General features: G+C 40.6%; 1 protein-coding gene across 2 annotated transcripts in view; it reads right to left on the bottom strand.

Moving 5' to 3' along the window:
- The window catches only part of Srbd1 (S1 RNA binding domain 1), a 192939-nt gene that overhangs the window by 140511 nt on the left and 25456 nt on the right, over nucleotides 1–26972 (bottom strand). For both annotated transcript variants that reach the window (XM_057791003.1, XM_057791011.1), the window contains exons 8-14: nucleotides 23119–23215; nucleotides 20482–20617; nucleotides 17085–17188; nucleotides 9963–10070; nucleotides 6035–6192; nucleotides 1606–1696; nucleotides 895–1002 (exon numbers count right to left, since the gene is read on the bottom strand). In XM_057791003.1, the coding sequence (XP_057646986.1) occupies nucleotides 895–1002; nucleotides 1606–1696; nucleotides 6035–6192; nucleotides 9963–10070; nucleotides 17085–17188; nucleotides 20482–20617; nucleotides 23119–23215 (802 nt within the window). The remainder of the gene's footprint in view (nucleotides 1–894; nucleotides 1003–1605; nucleotides 1697–6034; nucleotides 6193–9962; nucleotides 10071–17084; nucleotides 17189–20481; nucleotides 20618–23118; nucleotides 23216–26972) is intronic.

Here is a 26972-nt window from a genome sequence, read left to right as displayed (position 1 = left end):
CTATGGCACATTGGTTTTCCCTGACCGTCTTCTAACCCTGTTTGCTACCCTAAGTTTACTTCCTGGCTTATTTTGACTGCACTCTAGGCACACGAGTTACTAGCCCCTCCATTCAGCCTTTCATAAGTGTATCCTAGAATTCTTTCTGTAGGAGGTTTGCTTTTATTTGCTCTGCTGATCCTGCCTGTACTCTGTTCAGCTGTTGTGCTACTGGGCTTCTCACTAAGCAGAATTAGATGGCCCCTAAAGCATGTCTACTTCAGTACCCACCACTATACTTCTCTCTCCCACAAGTGAACTCTTAGAACTTACTATCTACTGCAAGGGTAGACTTAGTTATGTGAAGCCCAGAGAGAAAGAAGAAAAACATTGAAAAATGAAAACAGAACTACTCTGAAATACTGGGTCAGGCCTAGGAAGCCGGAGCATAATTCACAGCAACTCCCCAGCTAACTGTCTGCCTATATGAGATGGGAACTCTTCAGGAAGAGAGAGTGAGAATGGCACATCAGAAACACTTGCAAGTTACCGTGGCTCTCAGTTCCAGGGGCCAGTGGTTCGTAGGCTTGCTATTCTGGCAGAAGAAGGGTAAGCTATCCAGGCAGTGGTTGCTAATCTGGTGCTCCACCATACTTAGCTAACACGTAATTAGAGCCCTCAAATCAAGTACAGTCTGGGACTCCATGGAGTAAACTGACCTCTGATAGGCTGCTGCTGTGAGAGCTCCCAGGGCCCTGCGCTGCTCTAGTAATTCCTGCAATATTCCTATTAACAGCAAGAGACAGTTGGGAGGCAACAAGACACATGTTTTCAAAAAGGGAAGAAAAGGCATCACAAAAGGAGCCTGAGAAGATCTAGGCCCTCCAAGAAGGCAAGTCTCCCTGCTGTCCTCACCAGTAAACGACATCCAGCGGTGCAAAGTAATTTCTCATTATCAGGTCGGCAAAGTACGCTTCGGTCTCCCGGCAGGCAGTTCCATTTCCGATCACCACTGTGCTGCAGCTTCAAGGAAGAAACAGAATGAGAACCTGAATGAGGTCAGGCATACTCTGAAGTCAACCAGGGAAAGCACATAGAATGCAGTGTTAGACACAACTCTAACTCTCAAACGACCATGAGACCTCTACACTGCTCTAGACTAACACATTGCGTTTGGGAAGGGGACGGGGCAAGGAGAAACAGTTTAGTGTCATCTTATAAAAAGACAGGTGTTTTTCTCATATACATCGAACCAAAATAAACATAAGTAAACTCATGCTCATTCCAAATCACAATAAAGACATACAACTAAATCTTACAATGCTAATTTCTGAAGTTCCTAACTCATACAATATCCCTTCTTCAGGGGAGAAAGTAAGGGAGGGAAGAAGGTGTAGAAGGATTCCCAGGCACCCACATCACCACCTCTACTTGAGGGAGGCAGAGAGAAGAAAGCAGTTCTCTATTGTTTCCATGTACGAGCTCTTGAACAATGGGCCCAGCATTGTGCGCGAGGTTACTTCTTTCTCCCCAGTTATTTCTCTTAATTCCACACTCAAGATTAGGAGTTTCAAAGGTACCTAAGATGGTTGAGCCACGAAAGTACTTAGCAGGCTATTTTCTTACTTGAAATCCAGCAAAAGCCTCTTGATCTTCTCTGCCTCTCGGAAGCCTTGTCCACAGTGCAAATAAACCACATCAGTATGAAGAATCTGACCTTAAAAGAAGGGTGAGAGGGTTGTAAGAAGACATCTGCAAACTTGAACTCACTACTGTTTCTATTAAGTGAGTCCCAACTGAAAACCAAACTGGCCTATCTTTTAAAATGAGGGTCTGTGAGATGTCTCAGAAGGGAAGTATGCTTGCCACCAAGCCTGACACCCTCAGTTGGATCCTGGAACCCACACAGTGGAAGAAGAGAAATGATTACCTCAAGCTGACCTCTGACCTCCATGAACAAGTATACATACACACACCCACACAAATTAAAACGTAAAAAAGATCACTACAATGCAGCCTCAATCTCTCATATTCACTAGATCAGGCTCTCCTTACGGATTCAGAAAAAACTGTTCCTTTCAAAGTAAAATAACTGCACTTTCCCACAGAAAACCGTAAGTAGTTGAATACTGTGTTAGGAAACCTAGAGGAGAGATGGTTTTCAGTAACACCCAGCACGCCGCAGCTAAAGCCCACGCTTGCTGGACAGCTGCTGCAGATCAGTTCGGTTACACTGGTCTTCCTTCTCAGTTGTCGATATGTAAACTTATTTATTCGGTCTATTTCTTTGAGGCATATATTTAAGAACTTTGGGCTTTTTCTAGCTTGCATTATACACCAAGTATTTTATTTTTAAATAAAATTTTTTAGTTGAGATAAAGTTTCAGGGTGATCACTAACACGATGGGGAGTTAGTAAAAGAGTCACAGGATAATCCCCGAGAAAGTAGAGGGTAAGAAATGTGTGATGCAGTATTTAAAAAGTGAGAGAGAAAAGATACAGATGTAAAAGGCACACAAAATAAATAATTTTTTTAAAAAAAGACCTGATACAATCCAACACCAAGCAGGCTGAACTAGGGAGACTGCCTCAAGCTCCAAGCCAGCTACCCTCACCAAAAATAGTTAATGGGGAAAAAAATGGGGAAGAAGGAAGTATAACAGAAAGGATCAATGAAATTTAAAATAAAATATTTATAAGAAAAAAATGCTTCCAACAGTATCAATAAGGAAAAGAAAGATGCAAATACATTACATATAAAGAAGCTACATAACCGGGCTGCAACAGTTTAAAAAGAAATAAGACTCAGAGCAAGAACTGAGAACACCAACACACACTGAGAAAACACTGGCTTTCAAATTATAATTCTAAGAACAAGTAACCACAATACTGAAAATTCATCTACCAATAGGTCCAAAAGAAGGTAGCATGGACAAGTTGAAGTTATCTTTTTAAAAACGTGTAATCTGACATTCTCAAAACAAACAGAACACCTAGCTGGGCCCAGAATCCCAGTACTCGGAAAGTTAAAACAGGAAGAACTCACCTGGGGCTACGTAGTGAGTTTAAGGCTAGCCTGGGCTACAGAGTGAAGCCTTGTTTCAAAAATAAAGCAAGGAAAACATCTAGATACTATAATTTATCGCAGTGGTACAGTACTGGACAAGCACCTCAGGGGTACACTGAGATTATCAACCCTTCCCATATGTGCGGAAAATTAATAGCATAATGACAACTAGGAAAGCAAAAAGCAAAAGCCCATGGCTGTACTTTTAACAAAGGTAACAAACAATCCCCACAAAACCAAAAGAAGCAGGTCAGAATGACATAGCACAGCTAAAAGACCTCTATGAGAAGGATCTGAGGGAGAGCAGAAGAGAGCAACAGAGTCTACCAGCCCAAGGGAGGCGACACCATCCTGGAGAGCACAAGAGCAGTTAGAGAAGGGGCCACACTGGTACAGACCCACTAACATCCTGGGTTCCAGAAGCTAAGAGAAGAGGAAGTGCCACAGTGGAAGAACGAAACAAACAAACAAACAGCTGGAACCTGATCTAAACAGAGTATGTCAAACACAGAATGCAAAGGACACCGTTTAAAGAAGAGCAAGTAACCAAGAAACCCATTCCAGAAACCATCAGGTCCAGTCTCAACCCTGGGTGACAGCTGGCTTTTCTAAGGACTTGGGCAAACAGAAAAGAAAGTTAGTTTGCTGTTGTTGTCTTTCCAAGAAAGCTAGTTCTAAATACCGAGAAGCCTGTCTTGACCCAGTTCACCTTCTTAGAAGTACCTGGAGTGTAACTTTATGTAAAACTATGCAAAACAAAAAAATAATGGACAAAGTACACATGATGGACAAATGTACAAAGAAAGATTTTTATTTAAGACAGAAAATAAATTAAGTGTAGAACACTATGTGCCCACAAAACAGAGCAAGATATATGAAAATAAGATTTTAAAAAATACTATTATAGAAACTGTGAGTGTAATACACAGCAGCATTGTAAAGCCACATGAATGAAATAACAAGAATTAATTTCATATGGAAGGGAAGCATGTTGTAGATTCTGCAGCACGCATGGGACGATATGCAGATGGGCAGCATGGGCCTGTGCACGAGAAGAAAGCACTCCAGCAATGAAAACTCAGTCTAAGGAACACAGAGCAGACGTCCAGGGAAACAAAGAGATACCAAAGGCAACAAAATTAAAAGCAAAGAAGCTTACCAGAGAATTATAATGTATAGCTACATACCAAGGAGAAATTCTAAAACTAAATAAAGAACTAATCAATAGAAAAATAAGTAAAACATTAACAAACAGATGGAAAAAACTGAGAGCTATAGTCATAACTGGCGTCCGAAGTGGAATTCTTGCAGACACATGAAAGACTGTTGAACACTCCACACAAAAACTTTCAAAATCACAAAGAGGAATGTTAGCACCAAAAGGAAAAGGACGGGCTGGAGAGAAGGCTCAGAGGTTAAGAACACAGACTGTCCTTCTAGAGGTCCTGAGTTCAATTCCCAGCAACCACATGGTGGCTCACAGCCATCTATAATGAGATCTGGTGCCCTCTTCTGGTGTGCAAGCATACACGGAAGGAATGTTGTAAACATAATAAATAAATCTTAAAAAAAAAAAAAGGAAAAGGACATTACTTTTATTTATTTAGTATATATTCATTTATTTATTCACTTATTATTTTCATGGCAGGGTGGGTTTCTAAGTAAATCCCCCGCTGTCCTGGAACTCACTCAGTAGACCAGGCTGGCCTTAAACTCAAAGATCTGCCTGTCTCTGCCTCCACTGGGCTAGGACATTAATTTTAAAGGGAGCACTTATAAGACTGGGCTCATTACAAGGGGTTAAAAGCTATCATGCAAAAAAAAAAAAAAAAAAAGAAGAAACAATATCTTTAAGTAACTACCAATTAATCAATTTACCTGTAAAAAAAATCTTCAAAAATAAAAGCAAAAGCTGTGACGACGTAAACGAATGCAGACAGATTATAAAAATATATACAGCTTTAATAGGGAAATAGACTTACAGGACCACAGGTTCCCGCAGAGAACAGGAAAAGCAGAGAAAAGGGGCTGCTGGGATCATGCCCGGCAGATTTATCAGTAAACATTAGCCCGAGGGGAACACGCCCCCAATGGGTGGGGCTTTATCCCTAAAAAAAGCAACTTTTACAGACAAAAACTAAGACAATTTTTCATCAACTAACTCACATCAAAAATGATAACAAAGAAGCCAAGGTGTGGTGGCACACACCTTTAATCCCAGCACTCAGGAGGCAGAAGCAGACGGATCTCTGGGAGTTCCAGGACAGCCAGGGCTACATAAAGAAAGAAAAGGTAATAACATGGAGCTTGTCAGCAATCTGAAGATGTTCTCAGATGAGAACACAGAAATGCAGAAAGCAAAGTTACAGAAAGGGTAACTACATGGGACAGGAAAGAATATTCACAGCTGCAAAATGTCTGATTAATATATTTTTATGCACACACATATTTAGAATACATCATAAAGAATTAAAGTTGGTAACAGCTAAAACTGGGGTCATATATAGCTCAGTTGGGAGAATGCTTGCCTAGCATGCCCTGGGTTTAAAGCCTAGTACCACATATGTAAGATATGATGGCATACGTGTCTGTAATACCACACTCAGGAGGTAGAGGCAGAAGAATCATGAGTCAGTATTCTCCTTAGCTACCTAGAGAGTTCAAGGCTAGCCTGGGCTATATGAAACTGTGTCTAAAAGAAAAAAGAGAAAGAAAAAGAGAAGAAAAGAAAAGAGGAGCTCAAGTCTGACCCTAGTTAATGATCAATCTATTTCTCTCCACTGACACACAGAGAAGAGGATAAATGCTGGTCTTTCTGTGTGAGAGTTCTGATCCAGAAATAAGGGAAATACTCTGACTAGCACAGCCCCAAGAGAAAACAATTTCTAAGCCTCAAAAACAAACATTATGTCCAAATCTTCATGAAATCTATGAAGTGAAACTTAGGATCAACCAACAAACTCTACTATTTAAAGCTGAAGAACTTACTAGTAGGAGAAATGATGGCTAGTTTGCATCCATGTTTGTACCCAGGATCTACTCCCATCAAGGTACGGCCTGGAACAGGACTTGTTAAAAGGAGCTGGCGGAGGTTCTGTCCAAACAACATCACGGATTGCTTCTCTGCGTCTGATGTCAGTTTGGCTCTTAGAAATGCAGGGACCGGGGGGAGATGACACAAAATTACTTAAGTTTATCATTCATCCCAAATTTTCTTTCCAGAACAAGAGCACAATTTGTTTTATGCAGTTAATCCTCAGGAGAACCGTCCCATTCCTGAGTTACACTGAGTCTACTTTTGCTAACCAGAGCAAAATGACACGATAAATAACTTTGAAGCAAACTGTCTGAACACCTATCTTCTCTAGCTGCTGTTATATACAAGTCATAAGTTAAATATGTATGCATATACATGAGAAAGAGCCTATAAAGATTTCAAATCAAATTAAAGCTCATCAGATGATTAAAAATACAAACACAAAACAGAATGGCAAGGCCACAGGTAGCCTCCACCAACATCATTTAGTTCAATATTTTGACTTCAAGTCTCAACGTCATTGTCATTGTCTATATTCCTTTCCACATCTACCCCCTTGTCATTCAGACACGTGACAATGCCATAGATCCTAACAGCTCGTACAGAACCATTCCTCTTATAACAATGCCTCTATTTTATCAACAAGCTTTGCTGGATGAAAAGAAAAGCCTATGATGGGCTTAACGACAGCTGGAAACCTGAAGCTCCCAATGCACCATCTCTTGAAATTCATAATTAGCAAGTATTTCTTCTCTACTGGATCAAGTAAGAAATAAATGTCACTGGCCACAAGAAACTACTCAGTTTTCTTGTGGCCAACGACATTTTCAAAGCGTAGGTTTTGTGTCTACATGGGGAGGGATTAATTACACATGTAAAGATGCACACTGCTACTGTTCGTTTCTCTGGCTTAATTTCATTTGTAAAGATTTTCTCTCATCTTCTCTTAACATTTCACTGTAATTATTTACTTCTACAAAACAAGATTAAAAATTTCATTACAAGTATTTCTAAGTTTTCATTTTGAACTTCATTTATTGTGAAATCACTGACTGGTAGACTTTGCAAGTAACCATGATTGGTTTAAGTGATATAAAACTGAAGGGCCACACGCCTGCCCTGAAGACCACTACATGACAGGAGGAGGAGGAGGAGGAGGAGGAGGAGGAGGAGGAGGAGGAGGAGGAGGAGGAGGAAGAAGAGGAAGAAGAGGAAGAAGAGGAAGAAGAGGAGGAGGAAGAGGAAGAGGAAGAGGAAGAAGAAGAAGAAGAAGAAGAAGAAGAAGAAGAAGAAGAAGAAGAAGAAGAAGAAGAAGAAGAAGAAGAAGAAGAAGAAGAAGAAGAAGAAGAAGAAGAAGAAACAGAGCAGATGAAAACAATGGGGATGCCAAGCTTAGCAGGAACCTATGCCAGGAGCAGCTCAGGTGAATGAGAGCTACACAAATAAAGGTGGGGATGTGGAGACACCACATACAAATAAAACGGCATAGAAGGTTCACAGTTCTTTGAAAAAAATTAAGTGATTTCACATGCTAAGAGAAAAAGAAATAACAAAGACATAGTAACTGAAGAGACAAGATAAAACCCTTGGCAACAAGTCACTAGGCTCTTCTAAAGAGCCTCAAGTTTACCCTGGACACAGGTCTACAGGGAGGACTTTACGTAGACTACTGTGAAGTAACAAGGTGAGATTCTTCAATGGTAATGTGCGGCAGCGAGATGGCTTATTAGGCAAAGCAGCTGCCAAGCAGCCATGAGGGTCTGGGCTCAGGTCCTCGGCACCAACATAAAAAGCCAGGCATGTTGGTTGAAGGCATGCACCTGCAACCATGGCCAAGAACAGAAATAAAATATTAATAATAATAATAATAAAAAAGAACCAGAGGAATCAACTTTTCTATCTTTGGATAAATTTCTTCTGATTGAAGAAAACAAAATATTTTTCTTCAAAGCAACATAAAGCCATCTTTATGCCCCCTCCTCAGCTGCTGTTCAGGTGAGTATCTGTAAGGAGACCCAGCTCTGGTCAACGTCTACACTCTAACTAGGAACTGAAAGAAACTATATTGCTCTACCACAGGCATTTTAGAAGAGGAACATGCTCTTGCTTACCCACAATGCAAATCAAAAAAGGACTATGTCCTATAGAATCCCACACCACACTGCTTCAAATTATTCAAAGCAAAATGTCAAAATATCATCAGATGCTGAATAAAATATGAAAAAAAAGGAAAGAAAAAGAAGTGCCACACTGAAATTTTGCCTAAGATTATTTTTCCCTTCAAAACAGAATGAATGGTGTTCAAAAGTTCAGAACACTTGCTACACAAGAGTTGGAATCCTAGCACCCACATAGCAAGCCAAGTGTCTTACAATGCCAAGTATATCGCTAAGGCTTGTTGACTTCCGACCCAGCTCATCCACAAGCCCCAGGTTCAGGTAAAGATCTTCACCTCAAAGGAGCATGTGTTGGTCATAGGGCACCTACCACCTTATTCCCACCTTTTTCCTGCCACTGCACACAAGCACCATCATGTGTACCATGTATATACAACTCACACACACAGACACACATACAAAAAAAAAATAAATAACTGAATAAGTAAAAGAACAGATCCTTTAAAGATTATGCCATAGCACAGAAAGCAAGAAACATTACATCACACAGATGATGCAGAGTTCCAAACAGAACAGTATCTTTAGGGGCCACCTAGGATAAAGGATAAAGAAAGGCAGGGTGGCAAACTGAACAGTGGAGCCCTCATCTTTATAATGTTCATTCCCTGCTCTGGATAATCTGAACTCAAAGACCAAAGGTACCAAGGGGGGAACAGAAATATATCAGTCGGCTAGAAATCCCAGTGAGCTGAACGGACAGCTGCAATACCACCATTCCCAAGGAGCTTGGCTGAAGCTTCAAGGAAAGTAAAGATGCTGGATTACCTTGCCAAGCCCTGATGCAAAGGGAGGAGCTTGATCCTGCATCAACCTGATGTGCCATGTTTTGTTCAAACCCATGGGAGGCTTGCCCCTTCCTGAATGCAGAGGGAGGAGGAATAAAAGGGGAGGGGCAGGTGGAGGGGGAGAGACTGGGGACAGATAGGACACTACATGGGGATGAGGGGAGGAGAGGGGGTAGTGATCGGTATGTAAAATAAGTGGGAAAAAAGTGCTACTTAAATTATTTTTTTTTAAAAAAAAAGTGAGGATGAGGATGCACTGATCTACAGTTCACATGAAGACTGCATGAAACCACGCAGTCTGGACTTAACTACCAAGACAACAGCTAGAAAAAAAATCAAAGAGAGAAAGTGAGACTCTTCCATCTTCTCAGCTAACGACAATTCTGCACCTCACAGGACTCCCATGAGCACCCTGGGTTTCCTTCAATCACCTTCTCAGTGCTTGTCATTGCTCACCCAGACAATTCCCACTGGGAGATGAACACACATAATTGCTTTCACTCCTCCCAGCAGTAAGATCATCTCGCCTTTCACAAGTTCCTTATGCACTCTTTGGCTCTATGACCGTCAGAAAAATGATTCCAAGTAACCTCTCCATTAACTTCTCAGTTTGTTTTTCCCAAGCCAGATCTCTAATCAATAAAATCATGTTTGGTTTGGTTGCCAAACTGCAACATTGGCAAAGCAGAATTGAAGGGGTGGACTTGGTGTTCCTGACTAAAAAAGAGTCTCACGATGAAGAAGAGGGCTATAAGATCTATGCATAAGAAGGAATCTAGAGATTAGAACCAAGGCTCACACTGAAGACCTCGTTTGACTAAGTTCTTTGGCTTAGTTCATACTCAACATTTACTCCAAAATCTATGAAGACCCACCCCTAATGGTAAACAGTACACAAAATTAAACAGAATACATACCTGAACTCTCTACAGAGGAGAGGAACAATAAGGCGTTTAAAGGAGTCATCCAGGGAATTACGTAAGATCTGCATTAACTCTGGCCGTGCAAAGCCACGTGGCCTCCATCTACAAGAAGGAAAAGCTCATGATAAAACTGAAATGACAACAAGACCATGAAAGGGCACCTGGAAGAGGGAGCTGGGGAACAGAAAGCCACAGAGGATAATCTAGGAGAGGCTGTCCTAAGGCTGTGGTGTCTGAAAGGTATCATGTGACATGTTGAGGGGAGTGTTCTTGAGGGGGAGATTGTTGTTTTGTTTGAAGGGGTTTTGTTTTGGTTTGTTCAGACAGGATCCTCTGTGTTGATGTGGCATTCCCATCTGTATGCTGTGAATACCATTGGTTAATAAAGAAGCTACTTTGGGCCTATGGCAGGGCCGAATAGAGCCAGGTAGGAAACCCAAACAGAGATATAGAAAGAGTCAGCAAGATGCCATGTAGCTGCCGAAGGAGAAAGATGCCTGCTGCCAGCCAGAACCTTCCCAGTAGGCCAAAGTCTCATGATTCACAGATTAATAAAAATGGGTTAATTTAAGATGTAAGAGTTAGCTAGAAATATGCATGAGCTATTGGCAAAAGTGTTGAAATTAATATAGTTTCTGTGTGATTATTCAGGTCTGAGAGGCTAGGAAATGAACAAGCAGTCTCTGTCTATACTGTGTAACACTACAGGACCTAGAATTCACTATACAAACTATACTGCCTTCAAGTTTGCTGTGACTGTCCTCTCCAGATATTACCAGCGAAGGCTAACCTCCTGAGACATCTGACAGCCACTAAAACATCCTGATGGTACTAGAGACTGAGTTTCACCCTTCCCTAATCCACATGCGGAAGCCCCAGCCCCTGGTGTGAGGCATCTATGGAGGGGCTACAGAAAACATCAGGATTAAATAAAGATGGACGGGGCTACAGAAAGCATCAGCATCAGATGGTCGTATGGCAGAGCCTGCGCTGCTGCACTAGTCACTGTGACACGAGAAAGTTGCAGAAGACAGCCCCACATAGGCCTGAACTGTTGGCTCCTTGATTTTCTACTCCCCGCCTCTAGGACTCTAAAAAAAAGTAACTTTTGTTGCTGATGTCACCAAGTCTCTAGTGTTTGGTTGCAGCAGCTTTGCCCACAGCCTTATCTTATCTGTGAGAATGAAAGGAGGCTGTAGAGAGAACCTGGATAAATCTTATTTCTTGGCACTCTCATTTTCTTGGTAGCAAACTTTGACTTAAAACCTTACATGTCTCAAACTTAACAAAAAGTCAAGGCAACTCAAAGTTAGGTTCTTCCTCTAAAACCAAAGTGTCTATCCTAAATGAACCCTGTTCTCTCCCACTGCTGAGCTCTTACCCTCACCTCTTAAACACTCTCCTCTTACATTTTTTATACAATACACTGGTAAAGATGTTTGTGTCACTGACAGTAGGGTTCTCGCCCTCTTCTTCTCCCCCTACAACTGTCAGATGAGAGGGATAGTGGGGAGTACTGTCCAAAAGCCTGACACAACTTAAAACAAGCACACACGATAAAAAGGAAAAAAACTTGCAATGAAATATATTCAAAAATACAGGCTGGAGAGATGCCTCAGCGGTTAAGAGCATTGCCTGTTCTTCCAAAGGTCCAGAGTTCAATTCTCAGCAACCACATGGTAGCCCACAACCATCTGTAATGAAGTCTGGTACCCTCTTCTGGTTAACTGTATACATAATAAATAAATACTTATAAAAAATATTCAAAAATAAATAAAAATATTCATTATTTTAGTTCAAAATCCCTAAAATCAAAGTTAGTCCAATTCTACAAAGAAGGAAGAGCATCTCCGACTTCATGGCACCATTTTAGAACCTTATCTGGGTATTGATGACAACCTGACCCCCTGCCCAGGCCCCACTGCCTGCCCAGCAGCATGGATGCACACTGGCTGACCTCCTGCCCAGCAGCATGGATGCACACTGGTGACCCCCTGCCCAGCAGCATGGAAGCACACTGGTGACCTCCTGCCCAGGCCCCACTGCCTGCCCAGCATGTATGCACAGTGAATAAAGCCAACTAGACACTGGGGAAAGAGCAGAATGGCAAAGAGGATCTATCAGACACAAACCCAGCCCCACAGGCTCCATGTTTCCATTCACATCCAGTATTCCTGCATTTGCCCTTCAACGCCCTCTTCTGCAGAAGCCATTAGCAAAAGTATGAAAAGTTTATAAGAAAGCTAATGCACCTTAAAGTAATCTCTCCATAAGTTAGGAGGAAATGAAATTTCAGCAAGCACACTTTAAAGATCACACAACAGTAAATAACTGAATCCCTTCCAAAGAATGTTAGATCAGCAACATGTAGTTTTGTCTTTCATTTTAAACAAATATGATTTTAGGCAAGACATATGATACATTCTTCTCACCCAAATCTCTGTTACTTCCCCACAGTCCCCCCTACATGAGAGGAGATAAGGAAGGGGGTAAGAATTAGACATATGAGCCCCATGTTATTTAAAATGTTCCTAATAGACCCCTGTTTCGAGCACTTTTGCTTCCCAGGTTTGGGCACTACTTTGCAGGCTGTGGAACCTTCAGAAATGGGGTCTGACTGGAGAAAGGTCACTTGGTAGACTGTTGATCACTGTACTTTCCCTGCTCCTGCTTACTTTCTATTTCCTCATCTGAGGCCATGAGACTCTCCTGCTCCCTGCCATTATATACAGTATTTCTGCCCTGATGAAGCTACAGTCCCTGATGCCTGGCCCCAAATAAACTGTCCTTCTCAGCAGCTATTCCTGCCGAGTTTTGGTCACACTGATACAAAGAGCAGCACACTGCTTTCATGAGGAGACAAGTGTTCTACCCAGGTGTGGTAGATCACACTTGCTATTCCAGGAAGACTAGGGGTTCGAGGACAGCCTCAGCTATATAGTGAGCCCACCTGAACTACATGGGGTCCTGTCTCAAGACAAAATAAATAAACATATATACATTGTATACCATAAAACATAAAGAAATGCAAAAATAGAAACATATACAACACCCAAAAGTATGGATGAGGGCAGTACACTGTATTCACTAAAAGCTAAATCTGAGATAAGTGGCCTTAACTTCATATAAACAATTTCATAATGCTAGGGCACCCAAGTGACAGCATCAAACTGGGAAGGTGAGGCTAAAAATGTGGCCGCAGTCAGCTCATGAAGGGTCTCATACATCATGCAATGGAGGTTGGCTTGTTAGGGAAACAGTTCTGGGTCATGAAACACCAATGCTAGGGAAACAGTGCTTAGGCTAGCAGACTAATGGAGTGACTTGTTTGTTTACTGCATGCATCCATTGTCTAATGTCTACAAGAGTAGTTCTCTGTAAGCTCCAAAGTTTTACCATTATTTTCCAAAAAAGCTAAAAATAATTATTACCTATCGTCTTAAAGCCACATTGCCTTTCCAGCTTTCAAGCCACAAAATTCAACCACAACTTGGAGCATTCTACTCTTCTCACTGTGAACAGGCCGTGGGAATGTTGATATTGTATACACATCGCATTGCTGACACCTGCTCAGCTCACCTGCAAATCCCGAGGCCCAGTCCTACAGAGAACAGTTACGTGTACTCCGTGGACCGCACAAACACCTTTTTATTCCTTCCACAATTCTACCCTTGACTGTCTTCCTGGGATCCAGTTCCAGCGCTGAGAAAACTAAGGTCCTGAAACAGTATGCTGAACTCACAGCCTTATTTCTCATGACATCCTTAGGTAATAAAATGCTTGGCTATGTGATGCCATTTCAAAGCCTAAGGGTGTTCTTATAACTCAACAGGCACATACCTCTGAAAAATCTTTGCAAAACTTCACTAACCCCAAATTCTGCATTCAATATAGTCCAGAATGACAACAAGAACCATAAACCTTCAAAGCCTGCCAAGTCCAGAAAGGAGACCGACAGTAACTGAAAAGGCCCAGACTCTGAACTGCGTGTCTGACAAGGAAATTCTTTGTTCAGCCATTAGACAAATATGCTTTCCTCCCTTCGCCTAGGAAAGACAATGACGGGCTCTCTCCGCCAGCCTTCATGGCTCTCTCTACATTACACAACTGGCTACAGGGAATAGATTCTCTTAAACCTGTTTCTACAGGAAAACAGCAGCACGGATCAGACACTAGACATCTACTTGACAAGGCAGACACACAACTGTGCGAGCTCAAAAAGGAGCTGCTGCTGTACAATCCAGGTCGTGAGCAGGGACCTTCTGAGACCCTTTCCTCATACACGCTTTTGTTTAAAGAGCAAGCATAGAAACTCTCGTATCATCTGACAAGTTCAGAGTCCTCTTCACATTTATGCTCTTACAAGCAACACACCCAAATGAGGAACTCTTCTGCTTTGGGGCCCAGACCTACACATCATTCTTAGGATGCATTCAACCCTTGCTATTGTAATTAACTTAGCAACAAAAGTTCAGTTAGCCCACTCTTCCCATAACTATACAGCACTGAACGTATTTATTATTGCATGATGGTGAAGAGTGCCATCATCAGCTTGTTCAAGGCATAAAAATGCATCAATTCTGCCCAGCCAATCCATCAATCATTTAATTAGATACCTTGTAAATTCTGCCTCCTGCAGATTGCTCAAATTCATCTACAGTTCCCCACTACAAGCACCCGAGTCTAGCTGTCATGATCTCCTGCCTCTGCTCCTGGTTCTTTTTAAGAAATTCTCCACTGCAGTAATCTCCAAAACTGGCCATGTTAAAAAGGACAAAAACAAGTCTCATTAAGCACAAGAAAACTGGGGATGGGGGATGGGGGATGGGGGAACCACTGTATTCTACCTGACTGCAATCACATAAAACTACCTATCAACTGCAATAGAAACTACAGAAAGTAAACAAACTCCTGAAGACTAAACAATACACTACTGAATAACTCAATCATTGAAGAAATCAAGAAGAAAATTTTTACAAATCCCAGCACTGAAGGAAAATAAAAACACAACATAAATCTTACATGTCTGGATCAAAAATCTATGATTAAGGAGATCATAGGCCCTAGAGAAGAACCTAATGTTGTTACAGTAAATGGTCATGATGCCAAACTGCCTTCTAACTATATATTTATTCTCATTGTATAATTGTTTCCAACTTTGGTCAGAGACGCTTCTTTTTGCAGAGGGGAGTGGTTAACACAGAAACTCAGAATGGGTCACGTGCCAAGCTAAGCAACTGTGACTGCTCAGCTGTAGATGACCAACTATACTGACTTTCCAATTAAGGGCTCAGACAGAATCACAGAAAAGAGAGCAGAGAGACGAGTAAAAGCTAGAGATGAGGAGAGCTGTGAAACACTGATTTTTAAACATGACATGGTGCTGCACACATCAAACTCAAGCATAAAATAGGGAGTGGCCCCAACCCTGGAGGAGCTAAGCAGGAGGATTGTTGTAAAGGAGAGAGGCGGGCACTCTCCTCTGAGAATGTCACTGCTAGGCTGTCGATATGCCAATGCATGATGCCACACTCATGTTCATATACAAAGCATGAGTTTTGCTCAGAGGGTTACAAATAACAACAAAGGAGGCCATGAAATTGCGAGAAAGATGGAGTAAAGGACACTAGAGGGAGCTGAAGAAAGACAATAATGGGAGAATATGATCAAGATCTAAAGACTATATAAAATGATCATGTCACTGTGCAAACGTCACAGAGTGCACCTATATGGGCCTCTATGGATAGGCTATGGCTTGTAGACTGTGAAACTGTACAGTTTGTCACTAAGTTATATACTGCATCAAGTATAACAAAATTGGATTTATAAATCTAAACATACTTGAACACAGAATAAGCACAGTAAAGTATGGTATAGAGATGTACCATACAGAGTGCTTCTGCAGGCACTTCCTCACGTAGAGCTGTGGGTGAGTCAGTGAGCACCGAGTGATGGGACAGGTTAAGGACATGACTCAAGACTCTAAATACCATGCACTTAGGCTGCACCAAATTAATTTTTTCTTTCTTCAATAAAAGTCTGAAATATAGCAAAGCTACACAAACATATTTCCTTTATACTCTCATTCTATAAGTTTTTTTTTTTTTTTTTTTTTTTTTTTGGTTTTTCGAGACAGGGTTTCTCTGTAGCTTTGGAGCCTGTCCTGGAACTCCCTTTGTAGACCAGGCTGGTCTCGAACTCACAGAGATCCGCCTGCCTCTGCCTCCCAAGTGCTGGGATTAAAGGCGTGCGCCACCACCACCCGGCTTATAAGTTTTTTCTACATCAAAGGTTTTATTTTTCCTCTTTTTTTTTGGTTAAAAACTGACATATTACCTGAGGGCCACACTGTGTCAGAACCATCAGTATTGCTGCTTCTTCCTCCTCATCTTGTCAGTGGAGGGTCTTGAGTGGCTGTGAGATCTGAGGAGCTGCCACCTGTTATCCCACGATAACAAGGTCTCCCTAAATGTCTTCCCAAGAGCCTACTAGGCTCCCCTTGAGGGAGTGCTGCCGCTGGTGCTGTGGTCCATGCTTTCAGACTTTCTGAGCAGCCCAGTAAGGCCTCCCTAAACTGCTACAGCACCATTCACTATCAATTTTCTTGGGGCGTTCTTTTTTCTTTTCTTTCAAATATTTTTCTTCTTGCTGCTTCTTGACTTTTGTGTTCAGTAAGCATTAGGAAGTTTTTAACTCCATAATAATTACAAAACCAAAATCACATACATGTTTCGTCAATGCCTATTTTATAAGTCACATGACTATACTGAAGTAAAAGCCCTCTCCTCAAAGACAATCATCATTAATCATCTCTTACTCTCTTCACGGATTATTCCCTATTTAAGTATATGTCTCAAACATACTTTCTTTTTATACTTTAATTTTATTAGACACACACAGAGGACAACTTGTGGGAGCTGGTAATCTCCTACTAGGGCCCAAACTCAGACAGCAAGCACCATTACCCATTGAGCAATTTCTCTATCCCATATTTATTTTTTTAATGCAAAATGTTGTCACTTGCTTTTTAAATAATATACATCTTTTCATATCAATATACAATAATATCAGAATGGTATTTTAGAAACCAAACTTTTTGGGTAGCCATAAACATACCTGCTTTGTAGGCACCACCTACAGAACTCATTTTTCACTCCATCAGAAATGTTGACCTTCACTGTCAGTATCTTCAAATTCTCTCCACGGTTAATGGCCAGAATCTGACACAAACATATAGCAAAGACTGATGATCAATAAAACAAGATAAACTTAACCAGTCTATATTTATAAAAAGAATAATTAAGCATCTATCTAGACAAGAACATATCATTTTTATTTTTTATTTACAAAGGAATGTATGAAAAACAATTTATACATTCTTAAACTAATACATGTCTCTTATAAAGAAAATCATGAGAGCTGGGAAATGGGTCAGTGTGTGCTAGACAAGCATGAGAACCTAAGTTAAGATCCCCCCAAACCCACATAAAGGTATGCACATGGGCACATGAACAAACACATGCAGACATACTACCGTTTTAGTTATTTTTATAACTGATGTTCTGAATTATGCCAATTGATTAAAAAGAGCTCATGATCATCTCAACAGATTCAGAAACGTCTGATAAAATCTAGCAGCCTTTTCTGAGGAGAGCACTCAATAAACTGAGAGCTGAATGCATTTTCTTAAACATAGAAATCAGAGAGGAAGAAACTGAAGCTACAACTATGTATCGATATAAGGCAGAATTACAGCAAAGGAGGTAGGTCAACAGTGAGAGAAGCAGCAGAAAAGAACAAGAATGCAAGGTGTCCTGAAGAACGCAAAGGACGAGGGGTAAAGCCATGAGCTAAGGATGAATTCGCAGAGGAAGGAAGGAAGATGCAGATGGGATGATGAACAGACAACAGCTACGGCAGTGCTGCTTTCCCATGGCCTGTCAGCATGCCATCCATCTGTCTTCTGTGGGATTATATGCTGGCAGAGTCACATGGAAGATGATAAAAAGTAGGGTTCACTACCTCAGATACTAGAAACTAGCTATGACCCAGAAGCAACCCTCGGGCACACAAGAACCTGAAAAGCCCTTAAAACACAGAGTGTTTTTCAAACTAGCATTTTAAAAGGACTCTGCTTTCTCAGGCTTGAGTACTATCATTTCCAGAAGACTGTATCAATCATAAATAAATACCAGATATGGCATGTATAAAACAAAATATTGTTTAAATACATACATACACAGACAGACAAAATATGATACCAAAATCATATCACTGATACAGATAGATAGATAGATAGATAGATAGATAGATAGATAGATAGATAGATAGATAGAGATATAGTGTGTGTGTGTGTGTGTGTGTGTGTGTGTGTGTGTGTGTGTGTGTGTGTGTATAATATGGAATGGAAGAAGACAGGGCCTCCCACACTCTAGGCAACCACTTTACCAGAACTATGCCATCAGCCCTCACTGTGAGTAATATTGCAAGTCACTGTTTTATTATCCTATATTTGCAATCTAAAACTAAGTAAATCCATCTCCATTACACCTAAACTTTATAAATTATGTGTTTCATCACCTATAACAAATCCAGGGCACAAAAAAGTAAAATAAGCAACTTTAGACAAAAAGTAATGGGGCAGGAGAGATGGCTCAGTGGTTAAAAGCACTTGCAGCTCTTACAGAGGACCAGAGTTTGGTTCCCAGCACCCACATAGAGGTTTACAACCAGCTATAAACTGCAGTTCTGGGGAATCCAGTATCAGTGTCCTTTTCTGGTCTCTGTGGGCAAACAGGCATGCCATATGGTGCACATACATATATGCAAGCAAAAAATTTATACACAGAAAAGTTAAAAAGTCATTAAAAAGTAATGAACTATTTCAATTTTTCAAGGACAGTGCCCATGTCATCACCATACTTCAAAATCCACCACAATATGAATACTCAAGAAATATTTGTGGGATGAATGAATCATGTTACAATGAGAAAAAAGGTGAGTTTCATGTTTGCATAACCATATATTTAAAATTACATTGTAATAATCAAATAATTAATTATCACACAAAAGATAAAGAATTCTAACATGTTTTATTAGCTTCTCTACACAGGCTGTAAAATGTAGACAGGGAGAAAATCATTTTAAAATGTTTCATGAGGACCTTCACCTTGGGAGAATACTGGTAGTCTCTCAATTCAAATCACCCCCTTGCCTCTCAAAAGAACCATAAAACCAACAAAAATAATAAATGAAATAACACAAGACATGTTTGCATCCATAGAACACAGAGAATTAGACTAACATCAGATTTCTCACATATAAAACAACATTCAAATTTTGGGATAGCCGGTTCACAGCACTGTGAGTCACTAAATGGTATACACATGGTGAAGAGTGTACATTTTATACTGTGGACATTTTACAACAGTTACAGTTAAAAAGAAAAATGAATTATAACTCCCCAGCAAAATAAAATCTATGGCAGTCTAACTTTATTAGACCTGCTCCACATGAAATATTAGTGTTGCTAAGGCTGGAATGAAAAACACTAACCCACAGCTCAAAGCCATAAAAAGAAATATAGAACACTGGTTATAGTAACTATATATGTAAACAGAAAAACCAGTACATTGTAATTTTCTCTTGAAACACCTCTCCTGCCACTGTGCTATTTAAATTACATTCTGCACAGTACACTGCCTATGACCACATTTATTAAAATAAATAGATAGATATTTAGGGCGATACTAGCTAAAAAACGAAATCAGAAAGCTGAGGTATAATGACTACGTATGATTCATGAAACCAAATGAGACCATAATATACTGTATTCTAAATCAGGCATTGGACTGTAATTGTCTTGGGAATGATTTGTGCTCACACTAAGCACACTGAAAGCAGGGTCTAATGGACCTCTATAGTGATACTTCATTTGTATTTTAATAAATAAAATTTTCCTGAAGTTCAGAGAGTAAAACAGTCGCACTGATCAGCCTTACAGACCAGGCAGGGGTGACACACACCCTTAATCCCAGTAGCCACACTAATTTGCCATAGAAACCAGGCAGTTGTGGTGCACGCCTTTACTCCCAGCACTAGAGGGGAATATAAAACTGGAGGAGACCACGCTCAGTCACGCAGTCTCCTTCTGAGATTCCTGGAGGCAGGGTCACCATTTCAGACTGAGGTGGAGGTAAGAGCCAGTGACTGGCTGTTTTGCTTTTCTGACCTTCAGGATGAACCCTAATTTCTGTCTCTGGGTTTTTATTAATTGTGCTTCAGACCTCACCAGACAGATGCAAGTGATGCGGGTTGTCACACTGTCAGCTCTAGTAAGAATCTCCAGTGTCACTGACTTCTCAGGGTCTTCAGTTCTCCATTTGTGAAGTCAGAAAATATAATATTTTTACAAGTCTTATATACACTAATAAAATAGTTGGCATAAAACTTCTAAATTTTTAATAAAAGTATTATCATTATTACTACTATCGGAGGCAGTATTCTTATTTACCTGGTGATGATGGATGTTCCTTATGTTGCAGGAAAAGTTCTGGTAAAGTTGAAACTTACCAACATCTTTTTCATTTACTTTTTTTGAGGATACTTTTGCAAGAGATGACTGGATACAAATGTATCTATGTTGGCACCTGATCAGATATACAAATATTAAAAAATCAAACATTTATGTGTGCTTTACATTTTATAAGTTTATATGAAATGAAGAAAAGAAAAAAATGTTAAGCCATTACCAAATGAAATTTCGCTAATGATGCCCAAGTAAGAAACTGACTTTATTATCCCATCAAAAGGACTCTGCCAGCTTGCACCTTTAATCTCAACACAGGAGAACTCTATGAATTAGAGGCCAGACTGGTCTACATAGCAAGTTCCAGGGCAGCTAGGGCTATACAGGGAAATCCTGTCTCAAAACAAATAAATAATCATACTAGCATATACCCTGAAGATCAATCTATGCATCAAAACAAACCATCGAAAATGCCTGAGTTCAGATAATATCTATGAACACAAAATACTGAAATGACTAGTCACACTTCTCTAGTCAGTAAGGGAGTCATTGTCAACTTAAAAAGAAGAAGGGGTAAAAGGAGTACCAGAACAATATGGAAAACTGGGACACTGGGTTAAGCAGTGGTTCTCAACCCTTTTGGAGCTACATATTAGATATTTATATTACAACTCACAGCAGTAGCAAGACTACAGGTATGAAGTAGCAATAAAATTTTATGTTGGAGTCATCACAACATGAGGAACTGCATTAAAGGGTTGCAGAATTAGGAAGGTTGAGAACCACTGGGCCAGAGAGATGGCTCCGCTGTTAAAGGGTAGGCTCACAACCAAAACTATAAAACTGGTACATAAAGAGAGAGGAAGAAAGAGAGAGAGAGGGAAGGAGGGAGGGAGAAGGAGGGAGGGAATGAGAATGGAAGAGAGGGAGGGAGAAGAAGAATGGGAGGGGGAGAAGGAAAGAAAGGGGTTTTAAATCAATGTCTGTCATAGCCAGAACCTGGAAACAACCTAAATGCCCCTGGACCAAAGAATAGATAAGGAAATGTGATACATTTACACAATACATAGCAGAACAAAATAATGACATCTTGAATTTTGCAGGAAAATGGATGGAGCTAGAAAACATCATTTTGATTGAGACAACCCAGACACAGAAATACAATTATCACATGTACTCACTCATAAGTGGTTTTTAAACATAAAGTAAAGAGAAGTGGCTCACAAATCACAATCTAAGAGTACTTAGACAACAATGAGGACCCTAAGAGAGACATACATAGATTTAATCTACATGAAAAGTAGAAAAATACAAGATCTCATGAGTAAATTGGGAGCATGGGGACCTTGGGAGAAGGGAAGGGGAGAGGCAGAGAGGGGAGCAGAGAAAAATGTAGAGCTCAATAAAAATCAATAAAAAAAAATAAAAGTCAGTCTGTCTCTGTACTACTGCCCTACTCCTCTGTCTCAGTATCCTGCCTCTGCCTCTGCCTCCCCAGTGTTAGGATTAAAGGCTTGTGTCACTACACCTGATTTAAAGGCTCTTTCACAGAAGATGAAAACTGTAATCCCAAGTAAGCTCTAACAAAAGCACTCCACCCTTCTAAAACCAGGTTGTGATGCCACAGTCGAGCTGTTCTCTCCAAGAGCTAAAATACACTTTGGACCAGTATTTTCATCCATACCTGGCATCAAACATTGTCAAGGCAACCCAACACAGACATAATGATTGGTTTATCAATTTAGCTGGATTTAGAACACCCAAGAGATTAGTGAGGCATGCACAGGACACTGGCATGCCTGTGACGGTACTATCAAAGGGGAAGGACTGGGAAAGACGCACCATAGATGTGGGCAGCACCATCCCATGATGGAATGGTTGAATAAGGGAAAAAGGAAGAAAGGCAGCCAGCACTGTGCCATCATGTGAACTGCTCAGCTCCACCACACCCACTTACCATGATGGCCTGAGCCCTCTGAAGCCATGAGCCAAAGTAAAACTTTCCTCCATTAAGTTGTTTACATCAGGCCTCTCACCACAGTGACACAAGAGGAACTAACAGAACTGTAAATCCCAGAAAGGAATAACAAACTAGCACACATAACAAAAGCAATGCTACCTGCTCCAAAGGAACACAAACCCTCTCAAATAACATCCTGCCAAGCACTGGTTAAACTGTATTCATCCGAGCCTCCAGTGGAGTATCTGAGGATAAAGAGGACAGGAAGGCAGAGTTCCAGGCCCTCTTACCATAATCCAATTAAAACAACTTTAACTGGGCTGGACAGATGGTTCAGCAGTTAAGAGTACCAGCTGCTCTTCCAGATGACCAGGGTTCAATTCCCAGCACCCATATGGCAGCTCACAACTGTCTGTAACTCCAGTTCCAGGGGACCTGACACCCATGGCAAAACATCAATGCAGTTAAATTAAAAAATGAAAAACAAAAACAACTTTAACTATTTTACATATTAGGATTGTACTGTTTGAGGAAATTTAGTTTAAAAAGGAAAAGCCTGAAGACCAGCTTTAAATGAACACTGGGTTAACACTAACCATGGGACCTTAATAGTGTGAATCCCACAAAACAGAAAGCCCCCCCCCTCCGCAAAAAATACTTACAAGTCCCGAATGAAGTTAAGCGTGTCCTTGTCTTTAGCAATCATGTCTGCTAAAATGTGTTGTACTCCTGTCTCGATATCCTTGAGTTCGGACAGGCCTTTAGGAAGGTAGAAGGAGACCAGAAGCAGGAAGTGTAAGATTGGCTGTAAGGTCTATAATTAGACACAATAAACTAAATTCCAGTTAATATAAAATCTTAAATTAACAAACTTAGGAAAGAAAACACCATGGGAGTGACTCACTTGTACACCCAAAGCACCACAGCTCTAGGAGCAATATGCAGGCCCTTTCCTAACACTGTGCACCGGTGAGCACAAAGCTGGTCGGCTCTTGGCTCTCTACCACCTACCAATTCTGGGACCTGGAAGAAGTTATTTGCATTCTCTGCCTCAGTTTCCCTTAAATATTTAGTAATCATTACTTCTCTCATCTAGTTACAAAGATTAAATGTTGTAAGAAACATGTATGCATCAATTATAACCCAAGATACGAAATTTTATGGGTTATAAAAATTTGCCCTTTCAAGCAATTTTATTAATATTGATATTTTAGCATGAGGCATTTCCAGGTTGTAAGTGATCCATTTGAATTTCTCATATTTCATAAAGACAATCCCAATCCCAGACATTCGTCTTCATGGGGCAACGTCTACAGGCAGTCCGTGAAATAGCTGCAAGGGTATCTTCGCAGACAAGAGAGTATTTGCATTGTATTCTTTCATTTCTCTTGTTTTCATTGTTTCATTTGCACTATGCTGTTGTGAATTTACATCAAGGCTTGAATTACAGAAGCATTGAATGTCATAAGTATGTTTTCTGTGATCATAGTTTTCATGAGTAAAAGGTAGAAAAAACAAAGAAAACAGGACAACAAACTTATTCTGGCATATTTAGTAAAGACAAAAATACCTACTTGGTTGTGTTATAATAATTTATGGTAATACTGAAGTAGTACTTACTTTAAAGAAACATGAATTGAAATTAATAAGAATTCTACTTACACTTTAGAAGAATTTCTATATGAGGAAAAATTTAGCAACAAATTACTTTTACAATATGGAAACCTGTATTTGCTAAGGATTTAGAATGGTTGTAGCACACAGTATGAATTCATATGCTACTATTCTCCCTGGATGGACCTTGAGTTAAGAAAACTATTCACTCTGCACTAACAACTAGAGCCTAGAAAGATATTTTATTTATGTTTTAATAAAACTTGCCTAAAGATCAGAAGGGCACAGCTAAGTCACTAGAAGTCAGGCAGTGGTGGTATACACCTTTAATCCCAAGATTTGAGAGGCAGAGCAGACAGATTTCTGTGAGTTCAAGGCCACCCTGGGCTACACAAACTCAAGGTAGAAACAAATCCAGGTGGTGGTGATGGTTCACACTTTAATCCCAGTACCGGGAGCCACGCCTTTAATCCCAACACTAGTCTCAGTCTGTGGTTGTGCAGCCTTGGTAGAGGTAAAACTTCTCTAATGGCTTGGCTGTTTTGCTTTTCTGGTTTTCGGGTTGAACCTGAATGTCTCTGGGTTTTATTACTCGTGTGACAGGAGCCCCAAGACCTCCGAGTACCATCACACAGAGAAGTACACCACCAGGGCGCCAGCTCAGTAGTACAAGTGTCTACAGTGAAACACTACTGAAGGCAGGGAGCCGAAACAAAGGGCAAGTCTGCTGCAGCAGAAGGGCCTCGCCTCGGCGAAGAGCACCCTAGTTAGTCTCACGCAAGCAGCGAATCTTTATAATTAAAATTACCATAGTCTAAGCTGCATGTTCTTAGATGGCAGGAGCAATGCAGATGACAGACAAAAGCCTTGTGCAACCACTGCTAGGAAGAGTCCGTGTCACCTCTCTGGAGCAGTGGCTCTCAGAGGAAGGCAGAAATTACAAGTCATCTGGGCAGTCTTTCCTATTGCATGCCTATCTGCTCTAGACAGAAAGACTGGAAACACTGTCCACATGTCTGAAAAAGCCTCACTCCTGGTTGTTCTTTTAAGCTGACTACAGGCTCCAAGGTGAGTATCTCAAGACAAACAAGGAACAAAGAAGGAACAGTGAACCAGAAAAATCAAATAATAAAATTTATACAGTAACAGGATCTGAGACGTCTTGGAATAACAACTGTGACTACAAAAAATAAAATTGAAAAGCCAGCATTTCTTTCATCTGAACCAGCACCATCAGGCCCATCAACACAGAGATGCTTGGATCCCAGGACGATACCCATCTGTGGTACAGTACAGATTTTCATTCAGATCAAGTTCTTAGTCTGCAGAAAGTAAAAAATGTCTACTACTGAGAGAGAAAAGAGAAAAACAAAACAAAACCAAAATATCTGGCTTTCAGAAATATTTCTCTGAAGAATGGGAATTATTAAAATATTTCTTTAGAAAAAAACAACATGGTAATAGAATTGAGAGTGATCATGTATATGTGTAGAACATGAAGAGTGAGGGGGAAGTGAGAAAGAAGAAACATTTCAAACAAACAAAATTTAAAAAGCAGCATGTGGTGGTTTGAAAGAGAATGTTCCCATGGCATCCGAACCCTTGGTCCCCAGCTAGTGGCCCTGCTGGAAGAGGTACTCGCTGGGACAGGCTTTGAATGTTTACAGCCTCACCCTACACTCAGTTTGCTCTGTGCATCATACCTGTGGTTGAAGATGTGAGCTCTCATCTTACTGCAGTTGCCTAGCCATAAAAGACTCTCATCCCTTTGGAACTGCAAGCTAAAACAAACTCTCTTTCCCAGAAGTTGTTTTGATGGTAGTGTTTATAACAGCAACAGAAAAGTACTAACACAGTACATAGTTATTTGGAACTAAGTGTAATTCTCTGTATTTGAGATTAGATAAAGCCAAGAGAAAGTCCCACCCCACTGTGTCTGTAAGAACCACAGTGACAGCCGGGCAGTGGTAGCGAATACTTTCAATCCCAGCACTCAAGAGACAGAGGCAGGCAAATCTCTGTGAGTTCAAGGCCAGCCTGGTCTACAGAGCTAGTTCCAGGACAGACTCCAAAGCTACAGAGAAACCCTGTCTCAAAAGGAAAAAAAAAAAGAATTACAGTGACAAACCAATTGTCACTATTTGTAAAATTAAATAAATAATTTTTTTAAAAAGGCTGTGAACAGGATAATTTCATCTGAGGAAAAGGACACGGGGAGCTAGAGAGATGGCTTGTGGTTAAGAGCACTTGCAACTCTTGCAAAGGACAAGAATTGAGGTCCCAACCACTGCTACTCCAACTCCAGGAGATCCAACACCCTATTGTAGCCACAAGCACTTGCATTTATGTGTGCAGACACACAAATAAAAATAAAATCTTAAAAAAAAAAGAGAGAGAACTACAGTGACAATGGTGGCCGAAGCTAGTCACATGATCAGAGGTGTCACTACCTGGTGTCAACCATCATGTATCCCATATATCATCATATGTTACAATTAAAAGGGATGTAGAACAGGATTTATGTTTACACTATAGAATAGTGCTACTTTTAGCTCTGGCCGGAGAAGCATTTTGCAGTGGGCTGAAGCTCATAGAGACTCCTAACTATTCACAGTGTTGAGAGTAAGTGACTGTGGAGTGTGTCCCCTTAAATGGACCCCACAAATCCCAGAGAACAGAAAAGGGGGCAGATAGGGAAGAGGGCTGTGAAATGACATGGCCACTGTACTCCTGAACTCAATGTTGTTATGGTTCCCTGCTCAAGGTCAAGCCAAGAAGATCAATCAATATTCCAGCAGGAGCAGTAATGGACACAGTAAGTTATATAACAACAAAACAAAAACAGCAACAAAAGCAAAAGGAGGAAACATGAGGGGTGAAGATGGGATGAGCACATGTTGAG

The sequence above is a fragment of the Chionomys nivalis genome, chromosome 1 (assembly GCF_950005125.1).
Source record: "Chionomys nivalis chromosome 1, mChiNiv1.1, whole genome shotgun sequence".
NCBI classification, from domain to species: Eukaryota; Metazoa; Chordata; class Mammalia; order Rodentia; family Cricetidae; genus Chionomys; species Chionomys nivalis.
Note: the sequence above shows the minus strand (reverse complement) of the source record. Positions and strands in the feature narration are given on the sequence as shown.